Genomic DNA, 15,662 nt, shown 5'->3' with positions numbered 1-15,662 from the left:
ACAGCAGCAATGGGAGGCCGTACAGGGACCCATGAGAGACTCTGGACCTGGCAGCAGCAGGAGGAGGTGGTATATAGGGGCCCATGGCAGATTAGGGGCCTGGCAGCAGCTATGTGAGGCCCGTTATCTTGCAGCACCCTATGTCAAAAAATTTAACACACCAGCAGTGTGAAGAGACCTGAAAGTGGCACATGGCAGCAGAGTGTGGCGATGGAGACAGCAGCAATGGGAGGCCGTACAGGGACCATGACAGACTCTGGACTTGGCAGCAGCATGAGGAGCCGGTATATAGGGGCCCATGGCAGATTAGGGGCCTGGCAGCAGCTATGTGAGGCCCGTTATCTTGCAGCACCCTATGTCAAAAAATTTAACACACCAGCAGTGTGAAGAGACCTGAAAGTGGCACATGGCAGCAGAGTGTGGCGATGGAGACAGCAGCAATGGGAGGCCGTACAGGGACCCATGAGAGACTCTGGACCTGGCAGCAGCAGGAGGAGGCGGTATATAGGGGCCCATGGCAGATTAGGGGCCTGGCAGCAGCTATGTGAGGCCCGTAATCTGCCTGCACCCTATGTCAAAAAATTTAACACACCAGCAGTGTGAAGAGACCTGAAAGTGGCACATGGCAGCAGAGTGTGGCGATGGAGACAGCAGCAATGGGAGGCCGTACAGGGACCATGACAGACTCTGGACTTGGCAGCAGCATGAGGAGGCGGTATATAGGGGCCCATGGCAGATTAGGGGCCTGGCAGCAGCTATGTGAGGCCCGTTATCTTGCAGCACCCTATGTCAAAAAATTTAACACACCAGCAGTGTGAAGAGACCTGAAAGTGGCACATGGCAGCAGAGTGTGGCGATGGAGACAGCAGCAATGGGAGGCCGTACAGGGACCCATGAGAGACTCTGGACCTGGCAGCAGCAGGAGGAGGCGGTATATAGGGGCCCATGGCAGATTAGGGGCCTGGCAGCAGCTATGTGAGGCCCGTAATCTGCCTGCACCCTATGTCAAAAAATTTAACACACCAGCAGTGTGAAGAGACCTGAAAGTGGCACATGGCAGCAGAGTGTGGCGATGGAGACAGCAGCAATGGGAGGCCGTACAGGGACCCATGACAGACTCTGAACTTGGCAGCAGCATGAGGAGGCGGTATATAGGGGCCCATGGCAGATTAGGGGCCTGGCAGCAGCTATAGGAGGCCCGTAATCTGCCAGCACCCTATGTCAAAAAATTTAACACACCAGCAGTGTGAAGAGACCTGAAAGTGGCACATGGCAGCAGAGTGTGGCGATGGAGACAGCAGCAATGGGAGGCCGTACAGGGACCATGACAGACTCTGGACTTGGCAGCAGCATGAGGAGGCGGTATATAGGGGCCCATGGCAGATTAGGGGCCTGGCAGCAGCTATGTGAGGCCCGTTATCTTGCAGCACCCTATGTCAAAAAATTTTACACACCAGCAGTGTGAAGAGACCTGAAAGTGGCACATGGCAGCAGAGTGTGGCGATGGAGACAGCAGCAATGGGAGGCCGTACAGGGACCCATGAGAGACTCTGGACCTGGCAGCAGCAGGAGGAGGTGGTATATAGGGGCCCATGGCAGATTAGGGGCCTGGCAGCAGCTATGTGAGGCCCGTAATCTGCCTGCACCCTATGTCAAAAAATTTAACACACCAGCAGTGTGAAGAGACCTGAAAGTGGCACATGGCAGCAGAGTGTGGCGATGGAGACAGCAGCAATGGGAGGCCGTACAGGGACCATGACAGACTCTGGACTTGGCAGCAGCATGAGGAGGCGGTATATAGGGGCCCATGGCAGATTAGGGGCCTGGCAGCAGCTATGTGAGGCCCGTTATCTTGCAGCACCCTATGTCAAAAAATTTAACACACCAGCAGTGTGAAGAGACCTGAAAGTGGCACATGGCAGCAGAGTGTGGCGATGGAGACAGCAGCAATGGGAGGCCGTACAGGGACCCATGAGAGACTCTGGACCTGGCAGCAGCAGGAGGAGGCGGTATATAGGGGCCCATGGCAGATTAGGGGCCTGGCAGCAGCTATGTGAGGCCCGTAATCTGCCTGCACCCTATGTCAAAAAATTTAACACACCAGCAGTGTGAAGAGACCTGAAAGTGGCACATGGCAGCAGAGTGTGGCGATGGAGACAGCAGCAATGGGAGGCCGTACAGGGACCCATGACAGACTCTGAACTTGGCAGCAGCATGAGGAGGCGGTATATAGGGGCCCATGGCAGATTAGGGGCCTGGCAGCAGCTATGTGAGGCCCGTAATCTGCCTGCACCCTATGTCAAAAAATTAAACACACCAGCAGTGTGAAGAGACCTGAAAGTGGCACATGGCATGAGAGACTCTGGACCTGGCAGCAGCAGGAGGAGGCGGTATAGGGGCCCATGGCTGATTAGGGGCCTGGCAGCAGCTATGTGAGGCCCGTTATCTTGCAGCACCCTATGTCAAAAAATTTAACACACCAGCAGTGTGAAGAGACCTGAAAGTGGCACATGGCAGCAGAGTGTGGCGATGGAGACAGCAGCAATGGGAGGCCGTACAGGGACCATGACAGACTCTGGACTTGGCAGCAGCATGAGGAGGCGGTATATAGGGGCCCATGGCAGATTAGGGGCCTGGCAGCAGCTATGTGAGGCCCGTTATCTTGCAGCACCCTATGTCAAAAAATTTAACACACCAGCAGTGTGAAGAGACCTGAAAGTGGCACATGGCAGCAGAGTGTGGCGATGGAGACAGCAGCAATGGGAGGCCGTACAGGGACCCATGAGAGACTCTGGACCTGGCAGCAGCAGGAGGAGGTGGTATATAGGGGCCCATGGCAGATTAGGGGCCTGGCAGCAGCTATGTGAGGCCCGTAATCTGCCTGCACCCTATGTCAAAAAATTTAACACACCAGCAGTGTGAAGAGACCTGAAAGTGGCACATGGCAGCAGAGTGTGGCGATGGAGACAGCAGCAATGGGAGGCCGTACAGGGACCATGACAGACTCTGGACTTGGCAGCAGCATGAGGAGGCGGTATATAGGGGCCCATGGCAGATTAGGGGCCTGGCAGCAGCTATGTGAGGCCCGTAATCTGCCTGCACCCTATGTCAAAAAATTTAACACACCAGCAGTGTGAAGAGACCTGAAAGTGGCACATGGCAGCAGAGTGTGGCGATGGAGACAGCAGCAATGGGAGGCCGTACAGGGACCATGACAGACTCTGGACTTGGCAGCAGCATGAGGAGGCGGTATATAGGGGCCCATGGCAGATTAGGGGCCTGGCAGCAGCTATGTGAGGCCCGTAATCTGCCTGCACCCTATGTCAAAAAATTTAACACACCAGCAGTGTGAAGAGACCTGAAAGTGGCACATGGCAGCAGAGTGTGGCGATGGAGACAGCAGCAATGGGAGGCCGTACAGGGACCCATGAGAGACTCTGGACCTGGCAGCAGCAGGAGGAGGCGGTATATAGGGGCCTATGGCAGATTAGGGGCCTGGCAGCAGCTATAGGAGGCCCGTAATCTGCCAGCACCCTATGTCAAAAAATTCAACACACCAGCAGTGTGAGGAGACCTGAAAGTGGCACATGTTTGAGGCATGATTCATGGCGGATTTAGTCAGTTGTGTCAGGAACTGGTGGTTTGAAATCCAGACTAATCCACGCCTGATTCATTTTCACAAACGTGAGTCTCTCCACACTTTGGGTGGACAGTCGTGTCCTCCGCGGAGTTACAATACCTCCTGCCGCACTAAACACGCGCTCCGATGCCACGCTACTGGCCGGGCATGACAGCCTTTCAAGGGCAAATTCAGCTAGTTGGGGCCAAAGGTCAAGTTTCGTTGCCCAGTAGTCAAGGGGATTGTCTACCTCGGTTGGCAGGGTGCTGTCCAAGTAGGCCCAAGCCTGTTGTTTGAGCTCCTGCTCCAGGTCCACCTGATGCTGCTGCTGCTGCTGCGGCTGGTTAGTAGTTTCCTCACTGCGCTGGTGAAGAAAGCTACTCATCATCGACTGCAGACTGAGGCAGCCGCTGCTGGTGGAGCTGCCACTGCTCCTACCACCCCACCCCTCCCCTGCTGCCATGCCAGCGGAACGCGAGCGCACAGGGCCCACAGTGTCTGAGGATGGACGTTGGCGCACAAAGGCAGAGACCAACTGACTACATAGGTGGTTTTTATAGTACGTAATTTTGGCCTCCCTCTCAGCAGGTGTGAAAAAGGCCACCATTTTGGACCGGTAGCGAGGGTCCAACAAGGTGGACAGCCAAAAGTCATCCCTCTGTCTGATGGTTATTATTCGGCTGTCGCTACGCAAGCAACCGAGCATGCTATGGGCCATTTGTGCCAAGGAATGCGAGGGACTCCCTGCCTCCATCTCCACAGCATACTGCCACGGTGCGTCTGGGTCCTCTGTCTCCTCCTCCTCCTCCTCTACCAGATGCTCCTGCTCCTCCACTCCTGTCCGCTGAGTGGAAAAACCACCCATTTCACTCAATAATTCCTGAGCACAAATGTCCTCCTCTACCTCCTCCTCTTCTTCCTGTCCTGCCCCCACAGGGGTCATGTGGCGTTGAGATCTGTGCGCCACGTCTACCGCACCCTGACCAGCCATTGTTAACAGCATTTGTTCCAGGACGTGCAACAGAGGAATGACGTCGTTCATCCCATAGTCCTGCCGACTCACGAATAGCGTGGCCTCCTCAAAGGGCCTGAGCAAGCGGCAGGTGTCACGCATGAGCTGCCAATGGCTGACATCTAAGTTACACAGGGGAGTACCTTTATCCGCTTGTAACATCAGGAAATCGGTGATGGCCTTTCGCTGCTCGTAAAGGCGGTCTAACATGTGTAGGGTTGAATTCCACCTTGTTGCAACGTCGCAGATCAGGCGATGCTGTGGAATTCCGTTCTGCCGCTGCAGCTCAATGAGGGTGTTCTTTGCGGTGTAGGAATGGCTGAAATGCATGCACAGTTTACGTGACATTTTAAGGATGTCTTGCAGTGGGATGGTGGATTTTAGGAACCGCTTGACAACCAGATTGAACACGTGAGCCATGCATGGCGCATGGCACAACCTTCCTTGACGCAGAGCAGACACCATGTTCTTTCCGTTGTCAGTCAACATGGTTCCGATTTTTAGTTTGCGCGGAGACAGCCATCTGTCGATTTCTCTGTTCATTACACTCAGCAGTTCCTCCCCTGTGTGACTACGTTCGCCAAGGCATACCAGGTGCAGCACAGCGTGACACCGTTGCGCCCTGCACATGTGATATGCCGGTCGGGTAATGGGACTTGGCACGGGGGTGGCGGCTGAGGACACGGCGGAAAAAGAGGTGGTAGAGGCGGACATGCTTGCTGGACCAAGGACGTGCAAACGTGGAGGCAAAAGCGTCGTGACCTGTCCAAGTTGCTGGTGCGGCTGTGCCGGCACCACGTTCACCCAGTGGGCCGTAAATGACATGTACTGTCCCTGACCGTAGTTACAGCTCCACACGTCGGCGCTGCCGTGCACTTTGGCAGAGACCGACATGCTCAAAGACTGGCCCACCATCTCTTCTACATGTGAATGCAGGGCTGGCACTGCCTTTTGGGCAAAGAAATGACGGCTTGGCACTCTCCACCGCGGCGCGGCACAAGCCATCATTTCTCGGAAAGGTGCTGAGTCCACCAGTTGGAAAGGGAGGGACTGCAGCACCAGCAACTTGGACAGGAGGACGTTCAGCTTTTGCACCGTCGGGTGCGTGCTCGCAAACTGTTGTCTCTTGGATACGGATTCCAAGAAAGACTGTTGACGGAATCCGAGAAGAGGAGTAGCAGGAGAAGGAGCATCTGAACGAGCGGAAGATGCCAATGAGCGACAACTCCCCTCAGCAGAGGTGTTGGAGCCTTGACTGGCTGATAGAGGGCGATTGACGACGTCGGGTGACGGAGCAAGTAACGGAGCGGGTGATGGAGCGGGGGCTGGGGCAGGCAGAACCGCCGTATGTTTATCACGGTTTTCCCAGGCCACCGAATGGTGACGCTGCATATGCTGACGCAACGCTGTAGTCCCAACATGGGCCCCCTGGCCACGCTTGCATTTCTGGCCACATAGTCGACATACGGCTACGTTTACTTCCTCGGGCGGCTTGAGGAAAAATTGCCACACCACCGAGTAGGAAACTTTGCCCCCGCTACTCTTCACTGGCTGACTGCTACTTCCTCCGTGCGCACCGGCACCACTACTGGCCGTGGTGGTAGGCTGCAGTGGAGCTGGTGCTCTACTCCGTGGACGTTTGGCTCCACTGACACTGATGCGACCCTGCTGCTGTCTCCTGGGCAACCCACCGACTGTTTTGCTCGCTGCCAAGCTGCCACCCTCTTCTCCTGATGATGCGGAAGAAATTGCCTGATGACGACGAGGCTGCCAAGTGCGATCAACCTCCTCATCATCAAGTAGGGTCTCCGCCTCACTACTAGCCCCCTCGGCTGCGTCTGGGTCAGGAGACAGACCTGTCTCTAGACCGGCTACCGAGCCACTCTCCTCGCCAGTACTTGTTCGCTTGGCTGCTGAAAAGGCCGATGTCTCCCCCCGTTCCTGACCGCCCTCTGTTAGCTCTTCCTCACTGTACAGTGGGGCTGAGCCCACAGCATGCGATACTTCGCTTGGTGAGGGAACAGCAAAGGACAGGGGCAGGTAGAGGACACGTGATTTCAGTGGGCTTGGTCCCGGGCCATGCCAACTAACGGTTGTGTCTGACGTACCCACCGACCGTTGGCTGTAGGTGTCAGAGGTGACCTGGGAAGAGGAAGACGACCGAGCCAACCAATCAATGACGGCAGGGTTGTCGGTGGAGACACGACCGCTGGATGACACCGGGAGCACTGGCCTCTGGCTGCGAATACTGCTGCCTCGACCCCTTCCTCTGCTGCCACGTCTGCTCGCTCCTAAAACATTGCCTCCTCTGCCACTCCTCTGCATGTTGTCTGACATACTATTTAATTCAACGATTAGGTGTCCCTGAGTAACAATTCTCTGGCACTCAGTAACAATTCTGTCTGTCCCTGAGTATGAATTCTGTGGCCCTGAGTAACAATTGTGTGTCTGTGCAAGTAACAATTCTGTGTCTGTGCAAGTAACAATTTTGTGTCTGTGAGAGTAACAATTCTCTGGCACTCAGTAACAATTCTGTCTGTCCCTGAGTAACAATTCTCTGGCACTCAGTAACAATTCTGTCTGTCCCTGAGTAACAATTCTGTCTGTCCCTGAGTATGAATTCTGTGGCCCTGAGTAAGAATTCTCTGGCACTCAGTAACAATTCTGTCTGTCCCTGAGTATGAATTCTGTGGCCCTGAGTAACAATTGTGTGTCTGTGCAAGTAACAATTCTGTGTCTGTGCAAGTAACAATTTTGTGTCTGTGAGAGTAACAATTCTCTGGCACTCAGTAACAATTCTGTCTGTCCCTGAGTAACAATTCTCTGGCACTCAGTAACAATTCTGTCTGTCCCTGAGTATGAATTCTGTGGCCCTGAGTAACAATTCTGTCTCTGTGCGAGTAACAATTCTGTGTCTGTGCAAGTAACAATTTTGTGTCTGTGAGAGTAACAATTCTCTGGCACTCAGTAACAATTCTGTCTGTCCCTGAGTAACAATTCTCTGGCACTCAGTAACAATTCTGTCTGTCCCTGAGTAACAATTCTCTGGCACTCAGTAACAATTCTGTCTGTCCCTGAGTAACAATTCTCTGGCACTCAGTAACAATTGTGTGTCTGTGCAAGTAACAATTCTGTGTCTGTGCAAGTAACAATTTTGTGTCTGTGAGAGTAACAATTCTCTGGCACTCAGTAACAATTCTGTCTGTCCCTGAGTAACAATTCTCTGGCACTCAGTAACAATTCTGTCTGTCCCTGAGTATGAATTCTGTGGCCCTGAGTAACAATTCTGTCTCTGTGCGAGTAACAATTCTGTGTCTGTGCAAGTAACAATTTTGTGTCTGTGAGAGTAACAATTCTCTGGCACTCAGTAACAATTCTGTCTGTCCCTGAGTAACAATTCTCTGGCACTCAGTAACAATTCTGTCTGTCCCTGAGTAACAATTCTCTGGCACTCAGTAACAATTCTGTCTGTCCCTGAGTAACAATTCTCTGGCACTCAGTAACAATTGTGTGTCTGTGCAAGTAACAATTCTGTGTCTGTGCAAGTAACAATTTTGTGTCTGTGAGAGTAACAATTCTCTGGCACTCAGTAACAATTCTGTCTGTCCCTGAGTAACAATTCTCTGGCACTCAGTAACAATTCTGTCTGTCCCTGAGTATGAATTCTGTGGCCCTGAGTAACAATTCTGTCTCTGTGCGAGTAACAATTCTGTGTCTGTGCAAGTAACAATTTTGTGTCTGTGAGAGTAACAATTCTCTGGCACTCAGTAACAATTCTGTCTGTCCCTGAGTAACAATTCTCTGGCACTCAGTAACAATTCTGTCTGTCCCTGAGTAACAATTCTCTGGCACTCAGTAACAATTCTGTCTGTCCCTGAGTAACAATTCTCTGGCACTCAGTAACAATTGTGTGTCTGTGCAAGTAACAATTCTGTGTCTGTGCAAGTAACAATTTTGTGTCTGTGAGAGTAACAATTCTCTGGCACTCAGTAACAATTCTGTCTGTCCCTGAGTAACAATTCTCTGGCACTCAGTAACAATTCTGTCTGTCCCTGAGTATGAATTCTGTGGCCCTGAGTAACAATTCTGTCTCTGTGCGAGTAACAATTCTGTGTCTGTGCAAGTAACAATTTTGTGTCTGTGAGAGTAACAATTCTCTGGCACTCAGTAACAATTCTGTCTGTCCCTGAGTAACAATTCTATGGCACTCAGTAACAATTCTGTCTTCCCTGAGTAACAATTCTCTGGCACTCAGTAACAATTCTGTCTGTCCCTGAGTATGAATTCTGTGGCCCTGAGTAACAATTCTGTCTCTGTGCGAGTAACAATTCTGTGTCTGTGCAAGTAACAATTTTGTGTCTGTGAGAGTAACAATTCTCTGGCACTCAGTAACAATTCTGTCTGTCCCTGAGTAACAATTCTCTGGCACTCAGTAACAATTCTGTCTGTCCCTGAGTAACAATTCTCTGGCACTCAGTAACAATTGTGTGTCTGTGCAAGTAACAATTCTGTGTCTGTGCAAGTAACAATTTTGTGTCTGTGAGAGTAACAATTCTCTGGCACTCAGTAACAATTCTGTCTGTCCCTGAGTAACAATTCTCTGGCACTCAGTAACAATTCTGTCTGTCCCTGAGTATGAATTCTGTGGCCCTGAGTAACAATTCTGTCTCTGTGCGAGTAACAATTCTGTGTCTGTGCAAGTAACAATTTTGTGTCTGTGAGAGTAACAATTCTCTGGCACTCAGTAACAATTCTGTCTGTCCCTGAGTAACAATTCTCTGGCACTCAGTAACAATTCTGTCTGTCCCTGAGTAACAATTCTCTGGCACTCAGTAACAATTCTGTCTGTCCCTGAGTAACAATTCTCTGGCACTCAGTAACAATTGTGTGTCTGTGCAAGTAACAATTCTGTGTCTGTGCAAGTAACAATTTTGTGTCTGTGAGAGTAACAATTCTCTGGCACTCAGTAACAATTCTGTCTGTCCCTGAGTAACAATTCTCTGGCACTCAGTAACAATTCTGTCTGTCCCTGAGTATGAATTCTGTGGCCCTGAGTAACAATTGTGTGTCTGTGCAAGTAACAATTCTGTGTCTGTGCAAGTAACAATTTTGTGTCTGTGAGAGTAACAATTCTCTGGCACTCAGTAACAATTCTGTCTGTCCCTGAGTAACAATTCTCTGGCACTCAGTAACAATTCTGTCTGTCCCTGAGTAACAATTCTGTCTGTCCCTGAGTATGAATTCTGTGGACCTGAGTAAGAATTCTCTGGCACTCAGTAACAATTCTGTCTGTCCCTGAGTATGAATTCTGTGGCCCTGAGTAACAATTGTGTGTCTGTGCAAGTAACAATTCTGTGTCTGTGCAAGTAACAATTTTGTGTCTGTGAGAGTAACAATTCTCTGGCACTCAGTAACAATTCTGTCTGTCCCTGAGTAACAATTCTCTGGCACTCAGTAACAATTCTGTCTGTCCCTGAGTAACAATTCTCTGGCACTCAGTAACAATTCTGTCTGTCCCTGAGTAACAATTCTGTCTGTCCCTGAGAATGAATTCTGTGGCCCTGAGTAAGAATTCTCTGGCACTCAGTAACAATTCTGTCTGTCCCTGAGTAACAATTCTCTGGCACTCAGTAACAATTCTGTCTGTCCCTGAGTAAAAATTCTGTGGCCCTAATAACGTTTCTGTGGCCCTAAGTAACAATTCTCTGGCACTGAGTAACAATTCTGTCTGTCCCTGAGTATGAATTCTGTGGCCCTAACTAGCGTTTCTTTGTCCCTAAAGAACGATTCTGTGGCCCTCATTAACAAGTCTGTGTCCCTGAGTAATGGTTCTCTGTCCCTAAGTAACTTCTCTCTGTCCCCAATTCTCGTTTCTGTGGCCCTAACTCTGTCCCTGTCCCTAGTACAGAGCGGTCTGCCTCTGTTCAATGACTGCAGGCAAATGAAGATTTCCAAAATGGCCGCTATATATACCTCGACCATTACACAGTGCTGGCTGGCTGGCTGCTGATTGGCTGATGCGATCACATGTCGTTGAGGAATGCATTATGGGGCAGCGCGCCTTGTCTGCGCGCCTTCCCCGACATCCCCGCTCCGTCGCCGCACATGTCAGCCGCCATTTTCGGAAAAATTTCGATTCGCGCGTCCGAATTAGGCTGTTTTTCGGATTCGGCACGAATCGAAATTTTTCCGAAATTCGACTCGAATTCCACTTCGGATACTTCGATTCGCTCATCTCTAGTAACAACAAATGCACACATTCCTCAAAAATGATTTAAGTCTCCAATCACGAATCACTCATTTTTTAGAAACAATCAAGTAAAGAAAACTGCATAGATTCTCTGAAAATTCTGAACAAACTGGTTAGCTGACCCAAAAATATTTGTGCATCATATACTATCATATTTATCTGATAGATAGTGACTTTTTTCCATAGTGAACATAGTTACTGTATTTTTCGCTCCATAAGACTCACCTAGGTTTTAGAGGAGGAAAACAAGAAAAAAAATATTCTGAATCAATGGATTGCAGACATAGTACAGGAAATGACCAGAGACTGCAGGGACATAGTACAGGAGATGACCAGAGACTGCGGGGACATAGTACAGGAGATGACCAGAGACTGCGGACACAGTACAGGAGATGACCAGAGACTGCGGACACAGTACAGGAGATGACCAGAGACTACAGACACAGTACAGGAGATGACCAGAGACTGCGGACACAGTACAGGAGATGACCAGAGACTGCGGACACAGTACAGGAGAGGACCAGAGACTGCGGACATAGTACAGGAGATGACTAGAGACTGCGGACACAGTACAGGAGATGATTAGAGACTGCGGACACAGTACAGGAGATGACCAGAGACTGCGGACACAGTACAGGAGATGACCAGAGACTGCGGACACAGTACAGGAGATGACCAGAGACTGGGGACACAGTACAGGAGATGACCAGAGACTGGGGACACAGTACAGGAGATGAGCAGAGACTGCGGACAGTACAGGAGATGACCAGAGACTGCGGACATAGTACACTAGATACAGGGCATCATTGTTGTACAAGTCATACACAGAGGGAGGAGAAGGTGAAGGGGTTAATGTAGACATCACATTCATTCCAAAATGGGAAAGTAAAGAAGGAAGAAGTAGATTTGGGAAGCATGAAAAGAAAATTTAGGTTTATTTTGGGGTGTTTGTACTGTCCTGGAATGTTTCTTTGATATGTTTTATGACATAAAGTAGGAGAAACAGAATTTTAAAATGTTTTTAGTTATGCTATGTGAATGAGAACATGTAACAAATCTAAAGTAGGTGTTATCTCAATTTGGTTGCAAAAGTGGAAATACACTTAAGCCCCCTTTTTTATAGTTAAACAGTTGAGGTCAGAAAACACATTTAGCTCTTTCAAAGAACAAGTGCACCTGTTATGCAAGAGTGACCCTTTATTTGTTCCCAGTAGGAGAATTAACACAGAACAAAAACACAAAGGAAAATAAACATTTCATCTTGAAAACAATAGGTGTCAATGGCAGACATTTCATTACACATTCAAATATGAATCCAAAATGCTTTCTGCTGTGTTTTTTTATACTTTTTCATGTATTCAGCAATAAACTCACCATGTTAACTGCATGAGTTTAATCCAATGTAGTCATGCAATAAGTACCAAGACATCTATGGAAATAACATGTTTAGTACAGTGATTAGTGTTAATAGTGCAATTAATGCATGCATGTAAATATTGTATTTAGGAATTTCAGTTAGCATTCCTGCTAGTAGAGAATAAAATAATAACCTGCTATAGCCTTATCTGCTTGTGTTATAAGTAGCAATAAGATTCATTTTGGCACACAGAGTTAGTAGTAAGTGCAGCTCTGGGAAGATCCATCTGGACCCAGCACAAGGACCTCTTCAGTTGTGGTAATGGTGGTGGAGGAGGAAGCAGAGGTGACTTTGGAGCAGGTGTCTCCAGCAATTTCCGAGGTCTCGGTGGTGGTGTTGGTTTGGGCTGAATTACTGCAGTAGGGGTTACTTCCTGGATTTGGAGTAGTAGTGACGACAGGGCTTGTCTCATTATTTAATTTTTCAGATACTCCACTTCCAATGAGAACCCGTATTGTAGCGGGTGAGATGGAATTTGTCGTTTTTATGTAGATTTTACTTGGGGTGATGGTCTTCGTCTCAATATTGACAACAGAGGTTTTATTTATAACCAGACTTTTCAGCTCTACGTTGTTTATCACCTCTGTAATGACTCGGATACCTAATAGGCTCCTGCTTCGAACTGTTGAGACAGTTATGTTCTCTTCTGGATAGCTGTGTACTGATGGCGTTACAAGTATTAGGGAAGATATATTAGTGCATTGTGTCTCTGTGCTGTGTTTACCCTCTGGATTCGGAATTGTAGTTATTGTCAGTGCCAAGCCTGTTAGAGAAAATTATAGAATATATATGACACATGAAGTATATACATTACCAACAACAAAAACTACTTTAAATTCTTGAAGAAACAAATGCAAGAAACAATATTGTTATCTACAAATCTTCAGTAGGATCCCACCTGTTTGCTTTGGCAACCAATCATCATTAAAAAAAAAAAAAAAAAGCAGTCATGTGCCATAGATGCCAAAAGAAAATATATTTTCTTTAACATTTTTTAATTTTTTTTACTATTTTTTTTCTTTTTTACAATTTTTTTTTTTAAATGCTGTCATCAGAGTAGCTCAATCGTTTTAACTTTCTTGAAGGGTTTCATTCATGACAGCTTGTTTACTATTGTGATGCTGTGATTACCTACAGCTGTTTACATGGTACAGGGTGCTGTGATTGGCTCACGTACCATGTGATAGCTGTGGGCTATTCACAGTATCACAATATAAAGCAAGATGTCATGAATGGAAGCCATTCATGACAGTTTTATTTACATGTTATCATGTGATCGCTGGGTACCAAGCACTGTAATCACAGGATCGCGCTGCTGCGCAGTTCAGGTGGAGTGCCAGTATGCATGTGCGCCACAACGTACGAGCAGGTCAAGGTGCCTGGGGAAGTCACACACCAGCAGTAAATGGTAGTCTCTTTTTTGGTAACGTCTACTGCACTTCAGTTTGCCTTAAAATGAAACTGATGGTCATTTTTCTTTTTTTTATGTGGTGTGCAACTATTTTTTTTTTTACTTTTACTATGTTTATATTTTAATTAGTTGATGTCACACTTGGGATCATGCCACTGGTGAGAAGTCATTGGTGTCTGGATCACTCTGGATGACATAATAGGGTGGTTAAACACTTACCTACTTGTATGTGTCACTGTCTTGCTACTTAAACACTACACTGAAGTGTTTTTGAAAGTGAGCAATGAAGCTTTGCTCCTGAGTCTATTAAGGGAGTGACAAATGCAAAGCAGGTGAATGTTCTTTCTGCATATTTTAGTGATCCTGTCACAGGGTCTTTTGGCCAGCAACAGGATTACAAGTGTGAAAATATCCTTACAAAGGGTTCTCTGTGTCTCCACAGAAACAGCAGAGTAGTAGAAGCAGTTGTCCATGACCAAATGAAACTTTGGACTAAAGCCTAGTACACACAGGCCGCATATCGGGTGGCATCAGTCAGTTCAATAGTGTAGGGCAGCCGGTCTGACAAAAGCCAGTCATTCTGCCGTCTTCTGACGAAGGGGCATGATCAAAAAAAGGTCTGCCAATCAGCTTCCAATCAGCATTCTCAGCCAATGGCTGAGAGTGCTGACTGGAGTGTTCTGGCGGGAGGAGGGCGTCCCCCTCCTCAAAAAAGCACAGCAGGGGAGATCGCTGTACTACTCCTGAGCTGTCAGTTTTTTTCGTTCAGCCCACTGTATTGAATGAAAACAAACTATTAGTGTGTACTAGGCTATAGAGGTCTCATAAAGGAATGACTCCTCAAAGTGATTCATATCTTATATGTGTAAATTTCAGCTTGAGCTACTGAGGTTTGCACAAACTACACCTGTTACAAACATTCTGCTCTGTAATCTCTAGTAGGCATGTGGGTAGGTGCAGCGGGGTGCGGCAGCAGTAAAGACACAGAGTCCAATTGCAGATAAACTCAGAACTTGTAATACAGAGAATGCCAACTACAAACACCCCATGCTTAGGGTAACACTCAGTTCAAGGAAGAGAGGCAGCAGGTAAAGATACACCGACAGTGTCTGTCCTCAGATGGCGGAATGTGGCCTAGCCAGTCCAGACCCAAAGGGGAGGCTATAGTACAGGACTGTGAGTCCCTAGCCTGTCCCTATTCATCTGGAACCTTTCCCTACCGCTATCACTTTCCCTGACAGGTGGGTGTTCTTTCCCTACTCTAGCCATTTGACAAAATGTGCATCAAAACTTGGGGACAGGGACTTATAAAGAATTTGCTGACCCAAATATGGCTGCCAGAGGTGACCTGGATGCAGCAAAGCCAGCCAGAACACTGCCTCCAGCAACCTAGAAACTACATAGAAACCAAGTTTCTCCTGACTTCCTCTCCAGGCTCTGATACTGCTCTGGTCTAGAGTCACCTATACTAGAGGAAGCAGACTGCATCTGCCTACAGGTGTAAAAAGTGAAAAGCAGGCTAAAGCAAGCTACAGGAGGTGCCATTTAAACTACAGAGAGAGGAAACTACAAGACTCAGCCTGGAGGCAGGAGGGGCCAGATAAATATAAAAGCCTGGGAAAGTGCAGTGCAGTTGGGAGATAGCCGCGGGTGTGTGAACAGAGGTGGGTCCTGTTGCAGAGAGAGATAGAGCTGAGGAGACAGTTACTCTAGAGATTTTGCACTGCATTGAAACCATGGCCTGTCAATTCAAGAGAGTGGGAAGATCAGCAGGACTAAGCTAGAGTCACAGATTGTTGTGGTCAAGTTCCGTCTAGAGGCCTACTGCTGGAGTCTCCAGGGACCAAGAACAGAAACACACTAGCTGATCGCTGCCGCAAAAAGCTGATCCGCTGTCGCAGAAGCCATCATTCATTGGATCATTGCCACAAGCTGCCCGGGAGCCAACATGAG

At 48.4% G+C, this 15,662-nt stretch overlaps 1 protein-coding gene across 3 annotated transcripts in view; it reads right to left on the bottom strand.

The window, feature by feature from the left end:
• Window positions 1-12,060: 12,060 nt before the first annotated feature.
• The window catches only part of LOC149455377 (uncharacterized), a 110,738-nt gene continuing 107,136 nt past the window's right edge, over window positions 12,061-15,662 (bottom strand). For all 3 annotated transcript variants that reach the window (XM_089686204.1, XM_089686205.1, XM_089686206.1), the window contains exon 3: window positions 12,061-13,061. In XM_089686204.1, the coding sequence (XP_089542330.1) occupies window positions 12,493-13,061 (569 nt within the window). In that variant the 3' untranslated portion in view covers window positions 12,061-12,492. The remainder of the gene's footprint in view (window positions 13,062-15,662) is intronic.

The sequence above is a fragment of the Staurois parvus genome, unplaced genomic scaffold, assembly GCF_062004578.1.
Source record: "Staurois parvus isolate SC_StPar_1 unplaced genomic scaffold, SC_StPar_1.0 ptg000394l, whole genome shotgun sequence".
In the NCBI taxonomy this organism is placed as follows: Eukaryota; Metazoa; Chordata; class Amphibia; order Anura; family Ranidae; genus Staurois; species Staurois parvus.
The sequence above is the reverse complement of the archived record's forward strand: the minus strand, read 5'-3'. Positions and strand labels throughout refer to the sequence as shown.